At 37.0% G+C, this 27843-nt stretch overlaps 1 protein-coding gene across 1 annotated transcript; it reads left to right on the top strand.

Annotated features, from left to right (window-relative positions):
* On the top strand, window positions 1-27843 carry LOC311083568 (scavenger receptor cysteine-rich domain-containing group B protein). Its single transcript, XM_084115184.1, has 12 exons — window positions 1-55; window positions 2675-2797; window positions 5484-5528; window positions 7373-7411; window positions 9425-9727; window positions 11041-11106; window positions 17211-17525; window positions 18998-19075; window positions 19508-19576; window positions 20857-21171; window positions 24830-24931; window positions 27062-27843. The coding sequence occupies exons 2-12, from the start codon at window positions 2680-2682 to the stop codon at window positions 27376-27378; spliced, it is 1767 nt and encodes a 588-aa protein (XP_083971310.1). The 5' UTR covers window positions 1-55; window positions 2675-2679; the 3' UTR covers window positions 27379-27843.

Raw genomic sequence — 27843 nt, 5'->3', positions numbered from 1 at the left:
TCGTGGACCCATGCTGCATCCAGCCATGAATGGAGTATTGAAAAACATAATATTGGTGACTAGATTCATTTTCAGGCCCTCACAACCGCACCATTTTGTCTGCAGGCTCGCAGCGGTTTGCGTTGGTTAATGTTGTAATTGGCCGCACAGTGAGCTTTCTGAACGACAGGGTTTGAGCTCTTCTAAAGCAAGCAGAGCAGAACTGCGTGAATGGGAAGTTGAAGTGTCTCTCGGTGGGTCACATGCTTCTCTCTGTTGCTGTTTGCCTTTGGCTCGTGCAGGTTTATGATTGTTTTTTAGGCACCTGTGGAAGAGAAAATAACAAATGAGAACTCTTACAATACAGTTTTCCTCTGAGCATCCATTTATGGCTATTTTAGATAAAAAATACTGATATTTTTTTTATACTGAGTTTTTATTTTTATATTGCCTGCTTTTTCATTTTAGTACACGTTTCAGTAATTTTGTTGTTTTTGTCCTTAAAAAAAATAAAAAAAATTTTTTTTAATTTTAATTAAAATTTTAATTTATTAAATGACATATTCTAAATGAAATTGAGAAATCGTCCAGCACCATTTGTCGTAGACCCATGAACGAGGTGTCAAATCATGTGTCTAATTGAGGACAACACTTGTCTTTTATAAGAGATTGTGTACGATGTTCATACAGCGGGTGAAAAATCCCATGACTTAACATTGGACAGATCATTGTATCTATAAATGGGGACATTTCAACTTCCTAGCCACACCCTAGCAACCAGTTACAGGACCCTAGCAACCACCCCCCATAGACTTCCATTGAAAAAGGGCACGAGTGATATCTCTGGATCAGAACATTATAGAGATAAGGGGATGTTTTGACTCAGACTGGCAAGCAGTCTTTAAATATCACTCTGGAAACAATCTAGCAATCATTTAGAGCTGTTAGAGTGATCTGTTATCAGAGGGAACTGTCTAAGTTATGCATTTATATGCAATGTAATCATTTTAATGCAGAAACAATGAGCTCATTGAAGTAGGCTAATGAATACTTGTTTGTTAACAAATGTGACCCTGGACCACAAAACCAGTCACAAGGGTAATTTTTTTTTGAAATTGAGATTTATACATCATCTGAAAGCTGGATAAATAAGCTTTCCATTGATGTTTGGTTTGTTAGCATAGGACAATATTTGGCTGAGATACAACTATTGAAAATCTGGAATCTGAGGGTGCAAAAAAATCGAAACATTGAGAAAATCTCCTTTAAAGTTGTTCATTTATGTTGGCGATTGTGCTGCATTCACTCACAGAAATAAATGTTTGATATATTTACGGTAGGAAATTTACAAAATATCTTCATGGAACATGATCTTTACTCAATATCCGAATGATTTTTGGTATAAAAGAAAAATTTATAATTTTGACCCGTACAATGTATTGTTGGCTATTGCCACAAATATACCCGTGCGACATGTGACTGGTTTATGATCCAGGGTCACAAATGATTATGACATTTAGAAAAATGTAGCATTGGTGCATGTTGATTGAGAGTTTGCGTCATCTGAAGTCTTCGCGGGACCAGGGCAAACCAGCGCTTTCCTTCAGCCCTCCTGCCCCCCTCCTCCCCCCTCTCGCCCCCCCCCCCCCCCCCCGGCGCCCCAGCCTGAGGTTCAGGACAGTCCCAGTGACAGATTCTCCGGAAGGAGCGTTTAACTGCTGGCGATGGCGACCACAGACAGCAGAAATGTCTTTTTGTGCACCGAGGCCCGGAATGTTCACTATCTTTCCCGCGGAATATCATATTCTCCCCCAGATCCCAGATCCTGAGCCCTATCCCACCAGTTACATGCATTCCAGGGTAAGGTCAGGAGGGTTTTAGGAAAAACTAAAAAAAAAGGATAATAGGCTACACTGTAAATCCAGCTATGGTTAAATGTTCTTTAAACATTTGAGGAAACCGGTTGAGTGAGCCCTTCAAACACTTATTTGATGTATTATTCATTTGAATAAGTTCATCTTTTGTAATAGCCTATCAACTGTTGACTGACAGTTTGAGTTGCGAGATTTAGTCACAAGCTATTTTAATACTTTTCATTGGTTAGATATTTGCAAAACCCACAGAAAGATGTAAAGGGTAGATACAAAATAAAAATAAAAATGACGAAATATGGAGATACAGGTTTCCGCCTGACAGCAACGGTGTGTGTGTGTGTGCCTGTGTGTGTGTTTGAACGTGTTTATGTTTGCACATGTACAGTATATGGCAGTCCGGCCAAATGGTTCAAAAATTTGGAGCTGGCACGTGTAAATCAATCTGAAAACATAAAAAACAGTCTTTCACATGCAAAAAAAAGTTTTTATTATAAATCTCTGGAACATACCACACAAACCAACCAGCAAGCACATGTCACAGAACGATCGGCCTGCTCTCGTGTCAGTGTGTGTGTGTGTGTGTCCAGAAGTGCCTGTGGCCTGCAGGCTCCACATTTGTTGTTGTTGTGGTGTGTTTTTTACATAACATACTAGGAGAATCTGTCCAATCACGGACGAGCAGCTTCAGTAGTGGCCCAGTGACTGTAATAACCTGAAGTCTGGTGTCATCAGCTAAAGTGGGAATAAGCGACAGTAAACGACAGAAAGGGACTGAAGGGCCTCACTGAAGGTGTGTGTGTGTGTGTGTGTGTGTTCTGCAGGTGCCATGAAAGGTCAGCGTGTGTCACACTGTGAGCTCAGATGTTGTAAATCTGCCGTCTGGATCCTCTCCGGCCTGCTGGCTTCACTGTTTCTGATCGCTGTCTCCATCATTCGTCCACACAGTGAGTGAGAAGCTTTTAGATACAAGAAGATAAACACTGCAAAAGTTATGAATTATTAAGACTTTTTCATTTTGAGTCTATTATGCTCACCAAGGCTGCATTTATTTGATCAAAACCATGTGGAAACTGTAATACAATACCATTAAAAAGTTTGGGATAAAAATATTATATATATATACATATATACAGTATATATATATATATATATATATATATATATATATTAGTACTAGTATATATATATACTATATATATTCTATATATATATATATATTCAGCAAAGACAGACCTTAATCAGATCGAAAGTGAAAGTAAAGTCATTTATAATTCCTAGTCATAAATTAATCCTTGAAAAATGTTAACGGTTTCCTCAAAGATATAAACTGTTTTCAACATTGATAATAATCATAAATGTTTCTTGAGCAACAAATCATCATATTAGAGTGATTTCTGAAGGATCATGTGACACTGAAGACTGGAGTAATGATGCTGAAAATTCAGCTGTTTGAAATTGTAATATTGTAATATTTCACAACATTATTTGGTGAGCATATAAGAAACTTTAAAAAAATATATATTGATCTGATTTATTCCAAACTTTAGACAAGTAGTGTATGATATATATTAGCATTTTGCTAATTATATAATAAAGGGTCAAGGTCAACTTTGGGGACAATATGTTTTGAATCCAGAAGTAAACCACACAATATAATATAATATAATATAATATAATATAATATAATATAATATAATATAATATAATATAATGCATGCAGGTTTTATGAGCTCAAACTGAGAAACTACATGGAATATTTGCATTACTAAACTTTGATGCATAATTCAGTCAAGATCATTTGTGCTACTAACATTAATGGAAACTCACATCAGGTGTCTTGTTACTTTAAGTTTAAAAAAAAAAAAAAAAAAAAAAAAAAAAACACAATAACAACAACAACATAAATCCCTTAGAGTAAAGATTGGAACCAACCTAGAAACTTTACTTAATGTCCAATAATTTGTTGAACTTACTTAAAACAATTTAGTAATCTGTACTGTTTGCATGCAATGCTTTTGTTACTCAGAAAACCCAAGTAAACATTACTTGACTGGTTTGAGTACCATTTTACCAAAGCAAAAAAACAAACAAAAACAACAAAAAACAAACAAACGGTCGGGCAATTCTTAATAGACTTTTCACTCATTTCTTCCACTTCTGCAATCATCATTCTTCTTAGCTGCATTCGCTCATTTTCCATTCATCTTGAATGTTATTGTCAATACAACTAAAAATTGTTGCATAACAAATGTTGATTTCCTAAAATTGCTCACCATTATTATGATTAGTGTTCCCTTTGGTTGGGCACTTGGAATTTCATTTATATCATTGTAATTCTCTTCCAGTTAGTGATGCAACATGAAATCACAGTTATTTGATTTCAAAGGAAGTGAAGTAATACATATTATATATATTTATACTTAAATTATTTCCATGTTTTGAATGATATATAACATAACTATATTTCATGTATAATAATGATCTTTTAACATTTGATTGCTAACAATTATGGCATAATCTTTTAATTGGGTTGATATAATCCCTCTATATTTGTGACAATTTTGTAAGTCACACACAGACTTCAACATTCAGCATGCAAACCACAACAATGGTAACACGTTTTTTTATTTTTATTAATTTTATTAATTTGACCATTACAATTTTATTTGCTGTCTCTTGTCAGTATAACCCCAATAACGATAGCAAATAAAATTGTAATGGTAAAATAAAGCCAATAATAGTAAAACAAAGCAATTAATTTATTCATGCCGCAATGCACTCTGGGAGTACACTTCCTCAGATCACAGATAGAATTAAGTTGACAAAACTTAAATGGATTAAGTAAGAAGAACTTGATGCAATTAAGTTATGCTTACTTAATTAAATTAAGGAAACGAGTTTGCACAATTGAATTAAGTAAACGGAACAAATGTTTTTACGGTACAGGCTTAATGGATCCTAGTGGAACACAACACTACTCAACACTACTCTCTCATTGTTAGTTCAGGACGTAAATCCCCCGTTCAACACAAACTTTTGAAAAGACAGATGAACTAAAGGTGTAATGAGGACATGGACACCTGAGAAGATGTGTAAGGTGGTTTCCTCTACATGACACACCTGAACTCCCAGCAGATCAGTGCTTTCCCATCAATCTTACAAATGATCGGCAGTGACGCAAACACGAACAAAGATGTGAGATAATGTGTGTACAGTGTGTGTCACAGACTGACTGTTGTCTGTAAGAGAACTTCAAAAATTAAAAAAAAAAAAAAATAGTTATGGTAACACTTTAGTTTAGGGTCAAATTATCATGCATTTTACTAGGATATTCACTGTTTATTAGTTCTTATAAAGCACATATTAATGCCTTATTCTGCATGATCATATTCTACATCCCTTAATCCTACAATACCTAAATTTAACAACACCCTTACTATTAATAAGCAGTTATTGGGAGTTTATTGAGGCAATTATTGTGAGAATTGGACCCTAATATAAAGTGTGACCAAGGGTTATAATATATCAAATGTAAAAGTATTTCTTCTGACTGAGAATTGTATATTTAAGTTACTTAATGATGACGATGTCTGGTTTATGTTTAATTGTTTTGATCTCTTCTGTGTGCAGGAGATCTCAATCTCAATCTCAAACTCGAACGAAGATCAGTTTCCAGTAAGTACCATTATAAACTGAACATTTATATTTATGACTTTTCATAAGCAACCTTAATGATGTCAGTCGCAACACCCTAACGACCGCATAACAACATTCTAAAAACATTGCAATAATGTAGCAACATTAGAACAACATTAGAACATTGTGGTGGAAAACAATTTGAAAACGTACATTCTAAAAATCTATTTGTCACCATGTTTTATATGAATGCTAAAGCTTCAGAAGTACAGTATGTGTGAACGAACATAACGTGCCTGAAGCGTTATATTCAGAGCGACTAATGTTTCAGTGATATACGTATTAATAAGCGGAGAAGCTTGTGAATTGACCTGAATGGGATGTGATGGAAAAAAAGCCTCTTTCCTGCTGTCTTTGAGGTTCTGAAATCCTACACCATTGATTCACAGTTCAATACAATAGTTTGTGTAGGCGCTGGCATTAGCCGTCTCAATACAGCTGCAAAACAGAAGACAAACAAGTGTGTGTGTGTGTGTGTGTGTGTGTGTGTGTGTGTGTGTGTGTGTGTGTGTGTGTGTGAGTGTGTGTGTGGAGACCAGAGCTTTCTCAACAAACACACCCAAGTCTAGCCAACATGTCAAAGGTCATAAAATGTTGAGTTATAAATATATTTAAATTGGAACTATATATAAATACACTTTAAAGCCAACAATACATTTGATTAGTCATCTAGAAATATTGCACTCTAATGTGTAAATACATCAAATATATGTCTAATTCATATATTCATATATATATATATATACAGACACACATATATATAATTTGGGGTCTGTAAGATTTTTTTTATGTTTTTGAAAGAATACTCTTAAGTCCACCAAGGTTGCATTTATTTGATAAAAATAAAAAAAAATAAAAAATAAAAAAATACTTTCTAATATTATTACAATTTAATATAACAGACAAATATATATAAAACTCTTCAATGTCACTTTTTATTATAGTTTAATATTTTATATAATCATATAAATAAATAAATAAAAAAAGATTCAAAGTTTTTTATTATTGTTTTTTATATATGCTTAACTTTTATCTTTATCTAATGTTTTAAAAAAATATATATTTTTATGTTTAACATATATATATATATATATATATATATATATATCAATATATCTCAATCTTAAAACATTAAAGATATGAAAAAACTATGCATATATTATTGATATATTATGATTTTCAATATATATATATATATATACACAGTTGTGGTCAGAGTTATGTCGATCACATTATAAAATAAATGTTTTTCTCCAAAACACGTTATAACAACTCTATATATAAATATATATAAAAAAATAATTTAGGATTTCAGAGAAAACTTGATAACATTTTACAATAAGGTCTCATTAGTTACCATGAGACAATAACTCTATTTATATATATTCCATACATAACTTTTCTGAAAACGTATCTCAAGAGGCTCATTAATGCATCTCGCAGGCCTAAAGCAGACAATTTGCAAGAAAACATAAGTAGAATTATTGATTTTTTTCTGTATAAGAGATTCAGTATCCACTGGCTCGTCAGCTGAATCGGACTCACAGCGCACATCTGAATATCTGAATATCTGATCTTGCATTATTATTGAGCCATGCCACATATTTCTGTCTGTCTGAATCACAGCCTGAACAGAATTCACAGTCTTCCTGTTTCACCGAGTCTAAGATTACAGGAAAATAGATGTAGTAGATATAGAGGGCTGTAGCTGCGGAGGGCCAAGAACCTCCTTTCAACAAATAATTTCACCACAATCGTTGTTTTCTCTCTCTTGCTCTCTCTCTCTCTCTCTGACTTTCTCTCCTGTTTTTTTTCTCCCACAGCCAATACTACAAATGCCCCCGTGACAACACAGTCTGACGGTGAGCGTCTTCGCAATTCACTTTCTCACCCTTTCTGTCTTTAAACAAGAACACACCCTTTTAAGAAAAGGCAAGTTTGCCGTCGCCCGTCCGAGAGAAAACGGATCATAATTTCCTCCAAAGGGACAAGAAAAAAAGACGGGTCACTTCCTCTTGCTCAGTTTACACAATCCCCTTCTCCACCGCTATGCCACGTCCTCTCTCTCTCTCTTTCTTTTTGGAGTCATATGTCATATTTAGACTTATTATTGTGCCTTAAGTTGAAGGGGATTAGGAACATTCTTACTGGGTTCATTATATCATTATATTTGAGCTCGACTTATTCAGAAGCCAGAGTAGATTTCATGCGCACTAGACTATGACCTTCAACTGAACACTAGATTTTTTTCGGATATAATCCTTTGGTAACATCATATTTCTGGACATGCACACTCTTAAAAATATAAAGGTTCCAAAAAGGGCTTTATATAGCATTTTTGATTCCCCCAAAGAACCTTTCAGTTCTTGTTAAGAACATTAGAACCAAATGGAAAGATTCTACAGACACTAAAGATTCTTCATGGAACCTTCAATGCCAATAAAGAACCTTTATATTCACGAGTGTCTTTTTTGGACATGATACCATTGCAATACCATTTAATGTACATATAATACATATAATACAACCAGTCTCGAGTCGCACGGGTATATTTGTGGCAATATCCAACAATACATTGTATGGGTCAAAATTATCCATTTTTCTTTTATGCCAAAAATCATTAGGATATGAAGTAAAGATCATGTTCCATGAAGATATTTTGTAAATTTCCTACCGTAAATGTATAAAACATGTATTTGTGTGAGTGAATGCAGCACAATCGGCAACATAAATGAACAACTTTAAAGGAGATTTTCTCAATGTTTCGATTTTTTTGCACCCTCAGATTCCAGATTTACAATAGTTGTATCTCAGCCAAATATTGTCCTATCCTAACAAACCACACATCAATGGAAAGCTTATTTATTCAGCTTTCAAATGATGTATATCTCAATTTCAGAAAATTGACCCATGTGACTGGTTTTGTGATTCAGGGTCACATATACCAATGGTACATGTATAAGTTCATCATTCAGGACCATGTTACTGCCACAGTTCACAGAGAATAAAACAAAAAGAACACCGTATTTCTATTAATCATACTATTATTTGTTAAGTTTCTTCTGCTCGTCAAGGCTGCATTTATTTGATAAAAAAATACAGTAAAAATGTGAAATATTATCATTCTAAAAGAACCGTTTTCTATGTAAATACATGTTAAGATGTAGTTTATTCCTGTGATCAAAGTCATCATTACTCCAGTCTTCAGTGTCGTTTCGTTTCGTTTATTTTATTTATTAAGCACTTTTACACAACTGACCATTGAACAAAGTGCTGTACAATATCTAAAACACATAAAGACAACCATAAGAACACAACACTAAAACCACACTTAAAATAACTGAAATAACACTTAAAATAACTGAAATAAACCCATCCTTCAGAAATCGTTCTAATATGATGATTTGCTGCTCAACATTTTTGATCATTAATGTTGAAAATAGTTGTGCTGCTTAAATGTTTTGTGTAAACAATGATAAACTACCATGCAAAAGTTTAAAAAAAGAAAAGAAATTAATATCCAACGACTTTTATCCAACAAGGATGCATTCAATTTATTAAAAGTGACACTAACAACATTTATAATGCTACAAAAGATTCCAAATTTACATTCTATTCATCAAAGAATTCTGAAATCAAATTATCATATTAGAGTGATTTCTGAAGGATCATGTGACACTGAAGACTGGAGTAATGATGCTGAAAATTCAGCTTTGATCACCGGATATAAATTACATTTTACAATATATTCACATAGAAAACAGCTGATTTAAATTGTAATATTATTTCACATTTTGACTGTATTTTTGATCAAATAAACACAGCTTTGGTTCTAGCAGAAGAGATGTCTTTAGAAACGCGTGTTCTCCCTCCAGTGCGACTGGTGAACGGCAGGAACCAGTGTGAGGGTCGAGTGGAGGTTCTCCACAACGGCTCGTGGGGGACGGTGTGTGACGACGACTGGGACATGGTGGACTCGAACGTGGTGTGCCGACAGCTGGACTGCGGAGTGGCCGTGGCCGTGGGGAGCAGCTCCAGGTTCGGTCAGGGATCCGGGCCAATCCTGCTGGATAACGTGGACTGTAAAGGGGGAGAGATGGACTTGAGTCAGTGTGGGAATCAGGGATGGGGCGTCCATAACTGCTACCACTATGAAGACGTGGCCGTCACCTGTAAAGGTACGTGGAGTCGGCACAGTTGTGAGATAAAAAGTTGCAATTACCATTTTTATCTTTTTATTCTGTGGCGGAAACAAGCTTCCATACAAAGCGGATCTCGCATTGTCGCATTATTACTAAAAAATAACAGTTAATCTATCCATAACTGCTACCACTATGAAGACGTGGCCGTCACCTGTAGAGATTGTTCAGTTATACTGTCAACATTAGCTATGTTTCCATCCACATATTTTTATGTGGAAACACATCTGCCGAATGAATCCCTTGATGCTCAATAAGAAACTGACATGACTGACATGACGATATTTTGGGCCAATTTCCCAGGAAGTGATGACCTTGTTCTCTTGAACATATGAGATGGAAACGCTGCTTTATTTGCAAATGTTTTATGCGATATTCCAATTTTGCATCTTTGAATGGAAACATAGAGAACACTGCAACTCTCAGGCTAGGCTTCTCTAGACAACCTTTAAAGTGAAACATTCACACATATTCTTATGGAAGCTTGTTTTCCTCTTGGAATAAAAAAAAAGGTAAAAAAATAAAAAATAAAAATTTAAAATAAATAAAACCCAGTGTTGAAGTTGCTATTTTTGGAGTACCAGAACACGGAGTATCACTGACAAATAAAGTAAAAAATGTTATTGCTTTTGCCACCTTATTAGCGAGAAGAAGAATATTATTGGAGTGGAAGTCAACAAGCCCGCCTAAAGCCTCAACGTGGTTTTGTGATCTAGTATCATACTTAAAATTAGAGAAAATTAAATATTTAATGAAAGGATCTGTCCAAATTTTTTATAAGACTCGGCAACCCATGATTACATATTTTGAGAAGATGAAGACTCTCACACTTATTGATCAATGTTAAATATTAATCACCAATTGGAGTTTTGTTTTATAATTGTGTACAGACCACGAATATGTCAGGAAATTGTATTATTGGCTATGTATTTGTGTGTATATATATATATATATATATATATATATATATATATATACTGTAAACCTGCAATTCTGAGTTTACAACTTGCAATTGTGAAATATATAAACTTGCACTAAGGTCTGAATTGTAAGAAGTCGCAATTGTGGGGAAAAAAAGTAAGAATTGTGAGATAAAAAGTCGCATTATTCTTTACTCACTGCTGATGAAAGTCACATTAAGGAGAAATTAAGTGGATCTGTCTCAAGACACATTTGCATGCATTATTTAAACGCCTGCACTAAACACAGGAGAATTTCTGGCATGTTTGGTACTAATATGTGGTGATAATTAATTATGAATGACGAGATCATGTATTGTTTGTTTCTCACAGGCAATAATGTGGTGGAATCTCGAGGCCTGGAGCCAACAACCCCGTCCCGTCTGGTCTCTGGTATAAGTAAGTTAAACAGTTTATTTGAACTCTTACATGAGGATATCAGCTTGAAGTTTAATTTAAACATCCTCTCAAACACATTCAGTCCCTAAAAAGTCCCATAATGCACTGTGAAAACTAGGGTGTATCCGTGCTCACACTAAATGCAGAGAATGTCTAATAAGGGGAGAACTTCCACTCTCAGTAAACTTCCGGCTTCTGAACTGGTTGCAATTCCACTCTGGCTCCACATGAGGGCGCTCACAGGACGAGTGCAGGATGAATGGAGGTCTATGGCGCTATACCCCTCAAAATCCACTTTTCTCAGGATATAATTTTTTGTCTAGTAATTTGAATGTTATATTCGAAAGGAGATGCAAAGAAATGACACATTACTGGGTGTTAGATTTTTTAGAGTCACTTATTTGCTTTAAAAAGTATTTTAAAGTGTCAATGACGTCATACACATCGTACGACCAGAGATACTGCTTTACTGCAATCCTTCAGTCACTCTGGTGCTTTAGCGCTCTGCACTTTCTTTTCTCTCGAGGCATCGACAACACAGCTGACACAGGGAAATACACAACACAGCTGACACAGGCAAACACACAACACAGCTGACACAGGCAAACACACAACACAGCTGACACAGGGAAATACACAACACAGCTGACACAGGCAAACACACAACAGCTGACACAGGGAAACACACAACACAGCTGACACAGGCAAACACACAACACAGCTGACACAGGCAAACACACAACACAGCTGACACAGGCAAATACACAACACAGCTGACACAGGCAAACACACAACACAGCTGACACAGGGAAACACACAACACAGCTGACACAGGGAAACACACAACACAGCTGACACAGGCAAACACACAACACAGCTGACACAGGCAAACACACAACACAGCTGACACAGGGAAACACACAACACAGCTGACACAGGGAAACACACAACACAGCTGACACAGGCAAACACACAACACAGCTGACACAGGCAAACACACAACACAGCTGACACAGGGAAACACACAACACAGCTGACACAGGGAAACACACAACACAGCTGACACAGGCAAACACACAACACAGCCGACACAGGGAAACACACAACACAGCCGACACAGGCAAACACACAACACAGCCGACACAGGGAAACACACAACACAGCCGACACAGGGAAACACACAACACAGCCGACACAGGGAAACACACAACACAGCCGACACAGGCAAACACACAACACAGCCGACACAGGCAAACACACAACACAGCCGACACAGGGAAACACACAACACAGCCGACACAGGCAAACACACAACACAGCCGACACAGGGAAACACACAACACAGCCGACACAGGGAAACACACAACACAGCCGACACAGGCAAACACACAACACAGCCGACACAGGGAAACACACAACACAGCCGACACAGGTAAACACACGCAAACACACAACACAGCCGACACAGGTAAACACACATGCTAGAAGAGTTTTTGTTTTGTTTGTTTCTGGTCCCGCTTCGGATGCCACGATGCCATCAAGCGGTATCTCTGGTCGTAATCAGTCCTTCACTGACCAATCAGCGTTCATTAGCAGAATGCTAGCGTGTTATGGGCAACAACAACTCAACCTGTAAGAAATCGAAAGGACATAAGTACTCGTTCATTCAACTTTCGACCTATAACCCATGTTGAACTTGCAAAACCTACAATCAAATCTGAGATTTCTCAACGGCAATCGGGTGGAAGAGACAAATTTAGCCGTCTAGCTCCATAGACTCCCATTCATTCTGCACTCATGGGCGATCGCCCCCAGTGGAGCTCTGGTGGAACTACAACCACAATTCAGTACAATAGGACTTAATAGGGAGTGGCCAGGCTCTCCGTAGACGGGCTCTGGTAAATGTTTCCTTAACGGATGTTCTCAAGCGGGAAACATAAATCACGTGAGCCAACTCACTATACATGACACACGATAGATGTATTATTTAATTTAGTGCTGGGCAATGATTAATTGTGATTAATGTATAATTATTTTGTATATATAAATACACACACATGCATGTATATATTTAAGAAAAATGTGTTATTAATATATACAATATTTATATATAAATTACATATAAATATATACAGTATATACATGCAAATATTTCTTAAACATGTACATGCATGTGTGTGTATTTATACAAAATAATTATACACAGTACACACATATATATTATGTAAACACAAACTTTTATTTTGGATGCGATTATAATAATTTAATTATATTTCAGCATAAGCATACGTCGCTAGACAGGTACTGAACATAATCTAGCAAACATTTATAATTTATTTACAGCTAAACTGTTATTTTATATACACGTATATGTAACAAGCCAAGTATTTATCATAATGTACTTTAAAGATCATTAAAAAATAACATATAAAGATATGAGTTCTGCTGTTGTTCATAAATATGATGATGTTGTATAACGAGGATGTTGTCAGTGTCCCAATATGTAGTGAATATAATACAATAAGAGTAAGTGTACACGATATTCACAACCTATTTCCCTCCAAAATGATGTCACTTCCTGGAGGATGATGTTATTCGAAGGAACTTAAACAAGACTTTACAAAAGAATGGAAATGGAAAGGAAAGTGATATCAAGGACATTTTGGAAACAAAGGAAAAGCAGTAATTTATTATGACTTAAAATTATTTAAAATTCACCTTCATATTTACATCATTGTGATTTGTTGATTAATACTTTAAATATTAAGTTTATGATGTATATTTGTTTTAATAATTAGATTAAATTAATTCTTAATATTTTATTCAATATATTAAGACGTGTATGATGTGCTGCATATTAGTGAATAACCTAAAATGTTACATTTTAGGGCATTTTTAGAGAAAAAGTGACAAAAGTTCTGAATCAAAACTAATGTGCAGTGTCTCATTATAGTCAGTGATATTTTAATAGAGATTATTTTTATTTTTAATATATTTTAAAATTTTCGTTTGAGTTCGTTTTAGTAATTTTGTTGTGTTTTTGTCATGTTTATTGTCTCTTTTAAACACGTCCATATAGTTTTTATTAATTTTCTTTAAGTTTTAGCTATTTCAGCTTAAGTTAAACTAAATGAAAACAAGAAATGTTCAAAGCAACTTTGAAAAGTTTGAAAATTTCAGTAAACATTTCTTTTTTTTATGCTTGGTTTTTTGTTTTAGTGGTAACACTACAAGTTCATTAGTTAACAGTAGTTAACTACTTTAATTAACATGAACTAAGAATGAACTGCACTTCTACAGCATTTATTAATCTTAGTTTATGTCAATTTCAACATTTATTAAAATATTTTATTTACATAAAATCAAAAGTTGTATTTGTTAACATTAGTTAATGCACTGTGAACTAAAATGAACAAAAAATGAACGGCTGTATTTTTTAAGATTAATAAATACTGTAACTTTGTTAGTTCATGTTAGTTAATGCATTAACTAATGCTAACAAATGAGACCTTATTTTAAAGTGTTGTCGTTTTAGTAATAATGCTGATTATAGTTATGACTGATCCCAGATGAAGTAAAGGTTTCTGAGGAGATCGTGTTCATCCTGTCTTTGTCATGTCCTGGTTCAGTGATCAGGGCTGAACCCATATCTAGTTCATATGTGGCTAAAGAAAGCAGCAAAGCCTTATGGGAATGTGTTTGGGGAGTTTAATGGTATGGAATCATCGGTTGGGTCTTTGTTCCTCTGGCAATATGAGAATGGCTTTCAGCATCGCTCAATAAAACAATATGAGAAATATCAGCGTGTGTTTGCTTGAAACCATAGCCTTGCGTTTGCATCATATTCTGTTGGACAAATACAGCCGATCGTTTGTTGATGATTTCATAATGTTTCAGAGTAAATGATGACAATAACAGCGAAGTCAATATGCACAGAAATAGCCACATTCACATAGAATATTTAAAGCTGTACATGTTAAGTTAATGTAAGTATAACTATTATATTTTAATAGTTGAACATTTACTGGACTGAAGCAACTTACCTTAACTTGCTTATCCAAACATCATAAATCATGTTCAAATGCGAGTATCAAAAATATGGCTTTTGAGGAATGTTTATTTGTTCATCTCTCAGTCATTATTGTATTCCATTGCATTATATGTTTTAAAACTACCGAACTTTGATCATAAAACTAAGCATTTAAATGTAATCTTACTAAGACATATTATTGGCAGATATTTATATTTATATGCATTTAATGCAAGTATCTGCTGTATACTGTTATAAATATCTCATTGATTTATATTACAAGCATCAGAATTTCATCTCTTACTTTTTGGCCATAAAAATATTAGCATCTGCACAAAATTTTTATATTTTTGCCCTTTTTTTTGAGTCTCTAAATACATTTTTCCCTCCATATTCTCACTATATATGAGCCATCAAAGCCTGATGTATCAAATATGACACACACACACACACACACACACACAAACAAACAATGTGACAACCTTTTATACACACAAGCACACATACTCTCTCTCTCTCTCTCTCTCTCTCTCACACACACACACACACACACACACACACACACACACACACTCAAACAATAGGCTTATATGATACACAAACACACTAGGCAAACTTTTTTATATTTTGTCAAAAGATTTCATTAAAAAAAAAATTATTATAATTTTTTCGGAATTAACATTTGATGCATGAATTATTAATCTTAGGCCTCTTTAGATTAAGCCAGGATTAGGCCTTAGTTCAATTAGGACATTTAAGCTTTTATAAACGTCCCGTAGAAAACAACATTACTGGTGTGTATCTGACAAAACAATGACACCGACGTACTTAAAGATATGCTTTCAGTTAAAACAACTCAAACATGCATTTTAGTCTGGGATTATCTTAAGCCTTGTCTGTGAAACCAGGGCTTCGTGTTTCTTCTGACTTCAAAACAAGAATGATTTGTTTTCCAAAATGGTGTATTTCAAGAGTTACACATCAAATCCTCCACAGTTGTCAGTCATTTTACAGTTTTTTCCAGCTGCTAACACACTAAACTGACATGCACAGCACACTTATTTACACTCACACACACACAGAGCAAAACCTCTTCTCAAGTCTACAAAAGTCTGAACACATTTTCTGCTTTACACACATTTTGCAATTTCAAAATGACACTTTTTAAACACACTGAACAAGGTTCTCTGCATAACACGCAACAATCTGACATAAAGCCACGTTTGCCATTTCAAAACACTGCCATTCAAAATGACACTCCGTGATCTGATTGGCCGATACATGTGTCACCTGACCAAACTCCTCAATGCTTCACTGTTAACACTTCAATCTTTTTCAGTTTTCTGTTTTTTGTGAGCATATTTGTGTTCAGTCCAGTGTAAATTTTTCTGCTGTGCATAAATTAATGTTTCAACAGCATGTGTGTGTGTATCTGCAAATATTTCTGTGCATGTGAACAATCTGAAGAATGTTCTACAATTTGAACTATTTTAGTATTATGGCGAAGCATCCTAAAGATGAGAGTGCTCTTCATTATGACCAACAGTGTGTAGTTGGTCAGACACAAATCTGCTAATATTTGAAGTGTGTCTGTGTGCCATTTCGTGCAAAAGTTTGATTTTGATAATGCTATATGTAGTTTTGGTTGCAGTGCTTCATTTTGCAGGATACACTGTAAAACAAAATATATGATCAATAAGTTATGACAAGATATGTTTTTACATTACTTTAACTCATCAAAATAAGCAATTTTCAACTTTTTTTATTTATTTATACAAGATTCAACGAATTTTTTTAAGTCAGTTTGATAAATTCAAGTTGCAATGAATTAAACATCCAAGTTGATTGAACTTTAAAAAATTAAGGACACAACTTAAAAAAAAAATGTAATTTATATTTTGCAGTATTTCGGTATTTTGCAGTTTGGGTGTGTGGTTTTGTGAATTGTGTTTAGTATTTAGATAAAACCAGCCTAGTTTGCAAAATTGTGTGTTAGCAATTGTAAAAAACTGTAAATGATGCATCCTGCATGATCAGAGAGTGTGTGCGCTTGCCTGACGCTGCTCTGCTGCAGGGGACGGGGTCGTGCGCCTGGCCGGCACGGCGGACCGCTGTCAGGGTCGGGTGGAGATCTACTACCAGGGCGGCTGGGGAACGGTGTGTGACGATGACTGGAGCCTGGCAGACGCGTCAGTCGTGTGTCAGCAGATCAGCTGTGGACAAGCACTCGCCGCTCCCACCAACTCTTACTTCGGCTACGGCACGGGCCGGATCCTGCTGGATAACGTCAACTGTAACGGGCATGAGAGCGGTCTGAGCAGCTGTTACAGCCTGGGGTGGGGGGTGAATAACTGCGGGCATCACGAGGACGCTGGTGCCATCTGCTCAGGTGGGTACGGCATCTCTCACAGGTATACTGGACACTTAAAGTCAGCGAATAAAACACTGACACAATGAAGAACAAGTAACAATAATATTCGCAATAACATCGTTTTACTGAATAATTAAGTAAACCTAATTTCTTAATTTATCTTTAAGAAACCTCATTAATTGGCTACTCTCTGCTCTGCTGACAATTCCTGTCGGTCACTGGAACTTCTGTTGGTTGCAATTCGCAAACTCACCACTAGATGCCGCTAAAAATTACACACTGCACCTCTAAAATAAGCTATAGAATGACAAACAAAAACACATCTTAAGCACACAGAATAATGTAAGTGAACTTTTTTGTAATTGTGGGATCCGTAATTGTAATCGTGATTACAAATTCGATTAATTGTGCAGCCCTACTTCACAAAGACATATTCTGATGCACTAAGCAGAGTCCTAAAGTTTGAACACACTAGTGAAATGCTTTCATTTTGCAATATTGAACTGAAAAATTACACTACCGGTCAAAAGTCTCTTCTGCTCACCAAGGCTGCATTTATTTGATTGCAAATACAATAACACAGTAATATTGCGAAATATCGTTACAATTTACAGTTTTTCTACTTGAATATATTGTAAAATGTCATCAGCATCATTACTCCAGTCTTCAGTCTGAAATGATCCGGCTCAATTATTATTAGTGCTGCGTTATTAATAATGTAATCAATGTTAAAAACAATGATTTTAATATTAAGTTTTGCTGCTTAATATTTTTGTGGAAACAGCGATAAATTTATATTATTCAGGATTATTTAAATAAATAGAAAGTTCAAAAGAACAATATTTAAGTTCCAAAGAACAATATTTATTTTGAAATAGAATCTATATAAATATTTTTGTGGAAACAGCGATACATTTTTTTTTTTTTTTTTCAGAATTCTTTAAATAAATAGAAAGTTCAAAAGAACAATATTTATTTGAAATAGAATCTTTTGTTACATTATAAATGTCTTTACTGTCACTTTTGATCAATTTAATGTGTACTTGCCTGAATAAAAGTATTAATTTCCTTTTTTTATTTTATGTTACCTAACCCATGTTTCTTGATCATCAACTCGTCATATTAGAGTGATTTCTGAAGGATCATGTGAAGACTGGAGTAATGATGCTGAAAATTCAGCTTTGATCACAGGAATAAATTACATTTTACTCACATGTAAATTACATTTTATTCACATAGAAAACAGTCATTTTAAATTGTAATAATTTTTCACAATATTACTAATTTCACTGTATTTTTTTTATCAAATAAATTCAGGCACAGTGAGCAGAAGAGACTTCTTTCAAATCTGAATTATTCCAAACTTTTGACCAGGATAGTGTACATGCATTTCAGAAATTTGGTCTCAGACTTTCAGACCTCACTGTATGTGAATATTCACTGATACTGTATTAATGTGACTGTAGATCTAACTCTCTCTCATATTGCAGGCTCAAGTTCGACCATGGTCCCGTTTATCAACACGGAGACTTTAGGCAGAGGATTCATCATTCCGGAAACCACAGCAGGTATAAATGCTGCCTATACTGTACGCTGGGCCTGTAACTTCACCTGCTATCTTCAATTCTACACGGTTGAATTAATAGCCAATTCTTTGTTATTAACTGCTGTGCATGACCATGCGTTTTGGCATTTACTGTGGGCCGTAGTGAACAGACCATCTGTCACACACGGGATTGTCCTGCATAATAAATCCCTTAAACACCAGCAGATGGCGTGCTTTCAAAACAGTCGTCACCTGATTTAAAAATTTAAGCCATGAAATAATAAAGGCTTTTTATATTTTTCTAAAAACTAGTGCCTTGGATTGTTTTTTCTTATGAGTGAAACCACCCGAAGAGCACCGAGACACTGATGTTACAGTGCAGGACAGTGCATTTCTTGTATTCAGTCTCATTTTGTGTTCCTAATTTTTCTCCTCCTTTCTCTGTTTTCTTCAGTGACAGAAATGCCAGTGCCAGTTACTGAGAGGACAACCACTGCGTCCACTGCAGCCTCAACCACGAAAGGTAGTAAAGACACTGACCAATGACAGTCTCGGTTCTCTCAGAAGTGACCATCTCTGAACTTCCATTAGTATTTTTGACTGGATGACTGGAAGACAGACAGACAGACAGACAGACAGATAGATAGACAGACAGACAGATAGATAGATAGAATCTTCTATAGACAGACAGACAGACAGACAGATAGATAGATAGATAGATAGACAGACAGACAGATAGATAGATAGAATCTTCTATAGACAGACAGACAGACAGACAGACAGATAGATAGACAGACAGACAGATAGATAGATAGAATCTTCTATAGACAGACAGACAGACAGACAGACAGACAGATAGATAGACAGACAGACAGATAGATAGATAGAATCTTCTATAGACAGACAGACAGACAGACAGACAGATAGATAGACAGACAGACAGATAGATAGATAGAATCTTCTATAGACAGACAGACAGACAGACAGATAGATAGATAGATAGATAGATAGATAGATAGATAGAATCTTCTATAGACAGACAGACAGACAGACAGACAGATAGATAGATAGATAGATAGAATCTTCTACAGACAGACAGATAGACAGACAGACAGACAGACAGACAGATAGATAGATAGATAGATAGATAGAATCTTCTACAGACAGACAGATAGACAGACAGATAGATAGATAGATAGATAGATAGACAGACAGACAGACAGACAGACAGACAGAAATATAGACAGACAGACATACAGATAGATAGATAGATAGATAGAATTTTCTATAGACAGACAGACAGACAGACATATAGACAGACAGACATACAGATAGATAGATAGATAGATAGAATCTTCTATAGACAGACAGACATATAGACAGACAGACAGACAGACAGACAGATAGACAGACAGACAGACAGACAGACAGACATACAGATAGATAGATAGATAGATAGATAGAATCTTCTACAGACAGACAGACAGACAGACAGACAGACAGATAGATAGATAGATAGATAGACAGACAGACAGATAGATAGATAGATAGACAGACAGACATATAGACAGACAGACAGACAGACAGACAGATAGACAGACAGACAGACAGACATACAGATAGATAGATAGATAGATAGATAGATAGATAGATAGATAGATAGATAGATAGATAGACAGACAGACAGACAGACAGACAGACAGACATACAGATAGATAGATAGATAGATAGATAGATAGATAGATAGATAGATAGACAGATGATCATCTATCTCTAATCCTCCGCGTCTATCATTCCTTTCAGAGAAGCCAAACGTGCGTCTGGTGAACGGGCTGGACAGCTGCCAGGGCCGAGTGGAGGTTCTCTACTTCACCGTCTGGGGGACCGTGTGTGATGACGAATGGGATATGGACAACGCTCTGGTGGTCTGCAGACAGCTGGGATGCGGGCCGCCTCTGGCTGCCAAGTCTCTGGCTTACTTCGGCCAGGGTTCAGGTCCCATTCTGCTGGATAACGTCGACTGCAGTGGCCGTGAACAAAAGCTGACCGACTGCTTTAATCTGGGGTGGGGACAGCATAACTGTGGCCACTACGAAGACGCTGGAGTGATCTGTGCACGTAAGAGAAGACAGCAGATATTACATACATTACAAAGCATTTAGGCCCTGTTTACTCCTAGTATTAAGATGCGTTGTGGTCGTTCGGATCACAAGTAGACAAGCGAGACACATTCATGTTTACACCTGGTGCTTATCTGTCTCTTTTGTCCACTTTCAACCACTTCTGTCCTGATTTCTTTGAGACAGCTCGTGCAATTTACACATGAACGCACACAAATTTACCCAAATTTAACGACTTTTAATGACTTCTGCAGTCTCAAAATGATTCAACTCCTTCACGGCAAGCATCTTTAGTACTTAGTAGAACACCCTTTCGCTGTTATGACCTGCTGCAGACGAGATGTATAACCGGACACAACTTCTGGCAGCGCTTCTGAGGAATCTGAGCCCGTTCCTCATGAGCAATGGCCTCCAGTTCAGTAATGTTCTTGGGTTTGCTGTTGCAACCGCCTTCTTCAAATCCCACCAGAGATTTTCCATGGGGTTCAAGTCAAGTTCAAAATCTCCCAGGACTTCTTCTGCAAACAAGCCTTGGTGGGATTTGAGGAATGCTTGTGATCATTGTCCTGTTGGAAGGTCCAAGCTTCAGCTTCCTCACTGACAGCATGATGTTTCCTCTTAGGATTTCCTGATACTTCAATGAATCAATGTTGCCTTCCACACAGCCGCAGAGCATCACCGATCCACCATGCTGAACTGTAGACATCGTTCTTTTCAGCATATGCTTCATTCTTCTTTCTCCAGACATACCTCTTAACTATAGATGAATATCAGATGATGTCACCAACGTCTCCTCACTGACATCACTCACTTCTAAAACTTGTCTGCCGCCATCTTGAGTACCTGATTCATGTCAGTCGCAAAAGAAATAGCTAGCTATGCCTTCAATATGTTGTGCGGTGGGGTGCAACAACAAAAAAGGAGACCCCAAAATATCCTTTTACAGGCTACCTCAGGGCGAAAAAATACGCCGTAATTTGCGGGTGGGACATGTCCCCACCACTTTTGAAACATCTCGTGGCACGAATGTACCGATACAAATAAACAAAACATCTCCAGTTAACTAGCAGAGCATTCATTTTGTTCGTTTGTTAAATAAGTCTTCACTCTGACGCACGCTTCAATGTGGAGAGACTCTCTATTCGTTCTGGTGAAATTACAAAACAAACTGCACACAAACGTGTCCTTGCCTGATATACAACCACTGATAAACATAATCGGTTTTGATGAAAAAAAAAAAAAAAAAACTATATGAGTGCGGATTAGAACCCAGAACCTCTGACACGCTTGGCAAAGGTTCTGCCCCTGGACCATTTACACACTTAAAATAGTCGGATCAACATATAATATCATTGAATGCCAGGATTGGTAGTTCGGTAGCAGCGGACAGAGGCTGGAATTACGCATCAGGTATCGCGTAGGGATCACACCCTAACGATATTATTTTTTGAAAGTAGCGTTTCTTTTCATGGCAGTCGAGGTGCGAAATGTTGTCTTTTGTAGCCATTTACTGTATCCGTACGAAGCTGTAAATCGTAGCAAGCTAGCTAGCTAATGCTTGTCAGTACCATAGACAGTACTCGGTAGGTACTCAAGATGGCGGCAGTCAACTGGAAAAAGAGCGGATGACGTAAAAGGTCACGTGACTGATATTCATGTATAGAGACGAAAAGTTCTAGTTTTGTTTCATCTCTCCCCAAAACAGAATCCCAAAACCTCTGTGGCTTATTTATATGATTTTGAGCAAACTGGAGTCGACTTTTCTTGTGCTTTTGGATCAGTAGTGGTGTATGTCTTGGAGTTCTGGCATGGAAACGTGCCTGTTGCCACCAAGTCTTGTTGCAGGTCTTTTTGCAGGTTTTTCTGACCCTGCCTTCTCAGAAATCTGTTTGCAGCCATTGATAGCTCCCTTTTTCTGTCCAGTCCATGTAGGTTTTTGGACCATTCTTTTAACTTAGCCATATTCCTAACATGCAGTCAAACATGACACTCAACAAACCTAGCCAGTTCAGATATATGATGTGTTCTAGCTCAATCACACCTTGTGCAACTAATGAAGCCCTTGATTAGTGAGACAACACCTGTTTTGCAGACTGGTGCTGTTGTGAGGGTAATTTGGAGACTTCGATAATTTGGAGACTGCAGAAGTCAATAAAAGTTGCATTTTCAGTTAAATTTGGGGAAACCACTTGAAACATTTGTTTGAGCTATTTTAAAGGTGCTCTAAGCGATGCTGGGTGACGTCACTTCTTGTTGACGTTCGAAGTATTGTCAAACAAAACGGAGGCTAGCTCGACCCTCCCTCCTCCTCATCACGTCCCCTCCCCCTCTCCCTTCCGTGCTTTTCCGATGTAAATTCGGGACTTCGCGCGTTCCTTCTCCTTTTTCCCTCTTCTTTGCTATTTGTTCACTGGAACGTTGTCTCTTTGGTCGTGTGTCGGCAATATCAAAATTCAAGAGAATATAATTCTAACGTTAGTCGTTGTCGTTGTCTAGGACATCTCTCCTCTAGCTAACTTCCCTCTTCATGCTTCTCTCTCCTCCACTCCCCCCTTCATGTGCACGCGCACTAACCCCCCCACCCCCACCCCCAAATCATTCCTGTCGGTGATTGGCTGGAATGCTGTTTGTTATGTTTCGTGGTCCAGGCTGGGCCAGTTTGTTTTTGTTGCCGTTTGTGGAGCCTGGGCTGTCTACAGAGACCGCGTTTCTTACAGTGTGTTCAGGGGACAGGCAGCTAGCGGATAGTGAGGAGATGTTTGCTGTATGTGACAAAAAATGTTTCGGCCTAAAAAACGAGCGACATCGCTTAGAGCACCTTTAATTGCTTTTGTTTGATTTGTTCATTGCATATAGCTGAAAGTCTGTAAATTTTGCTGTGGGGGTTGAATAATTTTGATTACAACTGTATATTCAAAGGTCAGTCTATGCACACAAACATGCATGTGTCCTTCATTCACAAAATTCACTACACCAGCATTTCACTAAGAACACACACACACACACCTGCACATCCGTATATCACTGCTACTTCAATTACCAATACTCTCAAACTACAGCATACAAACTAACATCCATTTTACATTTATGTGGCCACTGTCTCTTTTTGAAATCCCAACGTAAACCATCGAGAAAGAGGGAAATCACAAAACTGACTCAAGATCAGCATTTGCAATCAGCAACATCCTCTGTATGACAGTTGGCCATATCTGCATGAGAAATAAAGAGGCCCGTCAGAGCACATCATCGTCAGCACAGACCCACAGGGAACGTCGACCTCCGTACAGGCCACGTGCATCACTAACGCATTAATATATGCATGCCTGTGTCTATTAGATGAGCATTTAAGAGAACAGGGAAAGACTAAAGTAAACATGAGATAAAGATACAACATTTTCTCTGAAATATTTCTCTAATAATTACAAAGTGCAATTTTAAGGTAGAAACACTGAAATATTATTTTCTTGTATAACATACTGCAATTATCTTTGTTTCTACAACTTCAAAAAGATTTGCATTGTAGATTTACATTCTAGAACGAGAACCACAAGTTAGTGGTTCATTAAAAGAGTTTATTCAGTCACTGTAAACGAAAGTTAACCAAAATAATTTAACCTAATCTTCTAATGTAAGTTTTTGTGTTTTCTGTTTTTCAGCGCCTTTGGAATTTGAGGTATCAGGAAGAGACTTTAACGTAGGGATAACAGAGGGACTTACTACAACTACGACTGCAACTACAACCACGACACCAGCGGAAGGTAAGCACACCGAAGGTGACGCTCAGGTTTTGACATCCTCAAAGACATTTCAGAAACATTCTACATCCACAAGTGCAGTGTATGGAAGCACACTGATTTATGTGTCCTTCAGATGTTGTGCTCCTGAATGGAGCCCATAATGGGAAACCTTATCACTGGCCTAATTGCATAATCCCTTTATTATATTAGGTGGTTATTTTATAAGCTTGGAAAGAAATTTGGACCAAAATTATATTAGTATTTTATATTTAATATAGTTTTGAGCAGCAATTATTGGGGTTCAAGCACATTAAGTTTAAGCACAATAGTAAAAATATGTTTTATTTAGCAAGCATGTAACCATCTAGATCATAGATGGAAAAGAACATTTACAACCAATACAGTAAATTTACTAAGGACATTTTTAAAGCTTTTTAACAGTTATAGCGCCACCTATGCTCCGATCTCTATAAAGGTTTGCATGCTTCTTTAGAATCATATGTTGCATGTTCTCACCTAATTTTGGGAAATGCTGAGTCTTCGTTTAGGATTTATAGGCTCTTGAGTATATTTTGCCATGGCCCTTTTCTAAATGAGCTTGTTATAGCTATCCCAAAAGGTAAAGTTAAATAAAAAAGTATAATTATTGACCTAGAGAGTCCAGATAATTTAATTGTGAATTGGTTTTATTGAGGTTGAGCGAAAAACCCAGGACTAGTTCACAAAAGTAGTTTTTTTATTTATTCTCAAATATTTAACGAATGATTTGATTGACAGCAGTAGTCCTTGAGGCAAAGTTGTTCAGAATGAGGAGGTCTAACATATGATATGCATATTGTGTGTATGTGTGAAACTCATCGTGATTACTGAGGCGTAAAACACATTAGCCCACAGAGTTTTGTGCCAATCAATATCCTAACCAAACTTCATTGGCCATTGCGGCCATGTTTTTTGAGATACGCAAATGTCCTCATGGCACCTTGGACAAAGACACTACATGCCAATTTTCAAGTCAATCGGACTTGCGAGTTACAGCCATTTTCAGCCAACGGTTGCGAGTTACAGCCATTTTCGTGTTTTTTTTTCTGTTATAGCGCCATCAAGAGGCTAATCACAGAGATTGTGTTACTGTGACCTCAGATTTAGCCCATACATACGTGTTCCGAGTTTGGTGAAAATATCTCATTCCTTTCAAGAGTAAAAGCCATTTTAGTAAAAGCGGCCCCGCCCTCTACAAGCGTTTTGGCGTCCTGCCGCGACCATGAATCGAAATTATGACTTTTTTTCCCGATAATTATTGACAATCAGACTCCAGAAAAACTTTCTGAATTGGTTTAATTCTAACTGGGCGAAAAACCAAGGACTAGTTTGCAAAAGTAGTTTTTTCAAATAATCCAAAATACCCCAAAATTTCGAGTTATGAGCGTTTTCCTACTTTTGATTGTTGTAGCGCCACCGTCTGGCCAATTGGGGCGAGCCTCGGTGACATTGTCGACGGGATGGGTACTACCATCCCTCAAAGTTTCAAGTCTCTACTTTCTATTTTCACTTACTGAATAGTATTTGAACCATAGACTGTAAAAAAATATGGACGTAGTGTCCATAGCGTCACCCGATGGTTTCTGAAGAGTATTTTTTAAGCCCAAAGTGGGTGGAGCTGACCGTCGCCATCTTGGCAGCGCGTCACTCCCGGATAACAGAAAATGGGCAAAGAATCGCGATTAGCTGAGGTGAAGTGACGCTAACAGACAGCAGACAAACGGCTAGTAGTGACATCACCGGCGATCCACCTGTCACTCAAATGGCCACGCCCTTAATTATGCAGAACTTTAAGGCTTAATATCATTTAAACGGATGAGTTATAAAAATATTCACGCCCCTCACAGTCGTCATGAAGGGCAAAATTAGCTATATAGACCAAAACCACTTTTTGCACCAGGCTTTAAACACATTTTTTTCTGCTGTAAAGTTGGGCATTTTAACATGGATGTCTATGGGATTGACTCTCTTCTGCAGCCGGTCTCTAGTGGCCAGTCGATGAACTGCAGTTTAAGTCACTCCCGAGTTGGTTTCAATAGAGAGACCGGAAGGTTGTCGCTTGGTTTGAACAAACACGCATCTTATCCAGCTCTCTCTCTTTCTCTCCTCAAGCTACCATCAGGCTCGTGGGAGGCCTGCACCGCTGCGAGGGCCGAGTGGAGATGTACCTGAGAGGGGAATGGGGTACGGTGTGTGATGACGCTTGGGATCTTACAGATGCTAAGGTGGTGTGTAGGCAGATGGGCTGCGGGCTGCCTAGAGCCGCTCAGGTACTGGCCTACTTCGGTCCCGGTCGTGGCCCAATCCACCTGGACAACCTGAAATGCACAGGCACAGAAGATACTCTCATTCGGTGCTCTCACATAGCATGGAACGTCCACAACTGTGACCATTCAGAGGACGCCAGCGTCACATGTGCACTCCAATGACTCCGCCCACCTCAAGCCACGCCCACCAGCCTGATCCAATAGGGAGGGGATAGGAATAGCATTGACTACAGGACTTGTATAAATTTTGTACATAACACCTCACGCCAACCCTGAATAATAGATTTTAAAAGATGAAATAGTTATTTGGGTGTGAAACAATGAAAAATAAGTTATGCTACTACTGTTATATAAATAACTGTAATAAATATTATGAATGAAAATTCGAATTATGCACTTTACAAACTATACGAACGTGTAAACATAGGTGAATAAATAAGCTGAGGCTATTGATATACAGTGGAAACCAAAGTTTTAGACTCTCCTCTCTTTAGGCGTTGATATAGACTGCAAGCACCAAATTTATTATGCCAGACAAAAACTGATGATACTTAAAGTGGAACTGAATGCTAGAAGTAAACATAAAAAAAATCTGTTTTGATGATAAATTTTGTTGCATATCCTATT

This window comes from Abramis brama (genome assembly GCF_963993115.1).
Source record: "Abramis brama genome assembly, chromosome: 5".
Classification (NCBI taxonomy): Eukaryota; Metazoa; Chordata; class Actinopteri; order Cypriniformes; family Leuciscidae; genus Abramis; species Abramis brama.
This window is presented reverse-complemented; position numbering and strand designations above follow the sequence as displayed.